Source organism: Schistocerca gregaria, chromosome 4, assembly GCF_023897955.1.
Source record: "Schistocerca gregaria isolate iqSchGreg1 chromosome 4, iqSchGreg1.2, whole genome shotgun sequence".
Taxonomy (NCBI): Eukaryota; Metazoa; Arthropoda; class Insecta; order Orthoptera; family Acrididae; genus Schistocerca; species Schistocerca gregaria.
In genome coordinates this window covers 336,703,097-336,705,330 of record NC_064923.1, presented here as the reverse complement: position 1 = coordinate 336,705,330, position 2,234 = coordinate 336,703,097, and the positions used below count along the sequence as shown (strand labels likewise).

The 2,234-nt window shown below is 39.9% G+C and overlaps 1 protein-coding gene across 1 annotated transcript; it reads left to right on the top strand.

Annotated features, from left to right (window-relative positions):
- Positions 1-919: 919 nt before the first annotated feature.
- LOC126267714 (gustatory receptor for sugar taste 43a-like) lies at positions 920-1,453 on the top strand. Its single transcript, XM_049973015.1, has one exon. It carries the CDS (start codon positions 920-922, stop codon positions 1,451-1,453), a length of 534 nt encoding a protein of 177 aa, XP_049828972.1.
- The last annotated feature ends 781 nt before the right edge of the window (positions 1,454-2,234 follow it).

The window sequence follows — 2,234 nt, the reverse complement described above, 5'->3', positions numbered from 1 at the left end:
TTTAAGGAAATTAGAAATTGACATTTTATTCGCAGAGGGGACACGGCTAATCGATATGATTCCATTTGCCCAAGCACTGGCAGCGCAGTAGCAGTCAACCGTATACGTGAAGTGACAGACTAGGACGTGTGGTGAAGTACACACTTGCCGGGAAATGGATGTAGCGGCGAAGGTGTTGTTCTGTCTTTTCAAAGTAGTAGGTGCTGCGCCATTATTCTTCGACAGCAACACTGAGAAGCTAAATGTGTCTAATACAAGAAAACTGTATAGCGCTGGTGTCGCCACAATGCTAGTGACATTTTATTCCGTTGTGGTTATGAAACTGGTTCGAGAATCTCAGTATGAAGACAAAGTAGGGAAATACTCAGATATTTTTAACGTAATTCTGGGTGTAGCGGCTACATTCACGGCCGTGGTCTGTAGTTTAACATTACAGCAGCGACTCATCGATATTTTACATTTGCAGATCGTTACAGTAAACAAGATACTTTTCGAGAGCCGATTGACAAACTGTTTATTTTCAACACCATTTCTGAAGTGGACACTAACAGGAATTTTAAGTTTCTCAATTTATCTATACATCTCTACAATGTATTGCTATTCGGATGGGGTTTTCATGATGACACCGCTCTTAGTGAAAGATTTCATCAGGAATTTAGCTGTCCTACAGTTCTTCATATTCAATGTAATGCTGCAGAGAAGCTTTCACCGACTGAACGAAAACCTACTGCTCGCCTTTGGAGTATCTACTGACACAGCAATTTCACTTTCAGTATCCACAACTAACAAGAACTGCGGTACGCGGAAATTAGAAACCCCACTAGCAAAACATTTTCCCGTAGTTAAAGAAACAATTGTGTGGCCTCGGAGATCAGTGAAAGAGTTTTGTAACAGCGAGCTATGTGACGGCCCGAAAGAAATGTGTGGTAACAAACGCATTAGTCTGGAAAAGTTAAGGAGAATCCACTGCCTCCTTTGTCAAATTAGTAAGACTATCAACGAAGCGTACGGCGTACAAAATTTAGTTGAGCTGACGAGCTGTTTTGTGACCACTGTCTTTTTCACGTACTATGTTTTTGTTATTTTCTTGGATGCGCACACACAGTGGGGAGCGCATGATCTGTACGTAGATGTGCACATGACTGTGGCGTGGATCATACCTAATGCGTGGCGCGTGTGTAGCTTAGCCTACAGCAGCGAAATGGTCGTACGTGAAGCGAGCTGTACTGAACAAATGGTCGACAAACTCATGTTGCTACCAGTGCTGGGAGACTACAGGCGCTGCAAGGAGCTTCAGGTGTTTGCCAAACAGTTGGCTCTCGGCAATGTCAGCTATAGTGCAGCGGGATTGGTGACGATGAACTTGGGAATGCTCAAGTCCTTTATAGCGACAGTAGCTACATATATGATCATACTTATTCAGTTCGCATTGCCTAATGCAAGTGGGCAATAGAAGCTGCAGTGTCTAGGCAGTGCCACGTGAATCTTGTAAATCTGAAACGTTTACTTAGCTTTCGCAGTGTGATGTTGTTATTGAAAACTTATGTTTTACGTCTGAAGACAGAAATAAAGCATCTTGTAAACTCTCTTCTTTTTATAACTGCTATCACTTTAAAACACTCATGTATTACCGTTAATTCTTATTTCTCTAGGTCGCAGTCACAACCGTATTTCATTAGCATTAGAGACACACACTGTTTGAATTGGTTATAGAATACACCTTCTAATTAAAGACAATATATAACATAAGCAAACGACAATGTTGAATATTAAATATTCAAAAATATATTTGATGCGGTATGGTTACGGCTATCTTAAAATTAAGACGATATGTCTGTTGCAATTCTCAAAGAATACAAATCGGTCTTGAATACCTCATGCAACCAGTAACATCCGTAAACTTGCAGAGCCTTAATACAGTTCAGAGTGTCTCTTACTCAACACGTCATTAAATATTAAACATGAATGTGATGTATCAGGAAATGATGTCGTTAAGCAGACCAGCAGTATGTGAAACTGAATGTTCACTCGTTTGAATATAGAATCTTTCATGAGTATTATCGAAGAGTTAAACATTCTTTTTAGAGTGTCACATCACGTCTCGGGCAAATCTTAACAGACCTACTCTCTGACGTATTCAGAAAGTAATGTATCTGAAGATGCACAGGTAAACTATCTAATTACATTCTGTAGAAAGGTAACAATATAATCATGAACGTCATATGTCAATAAGT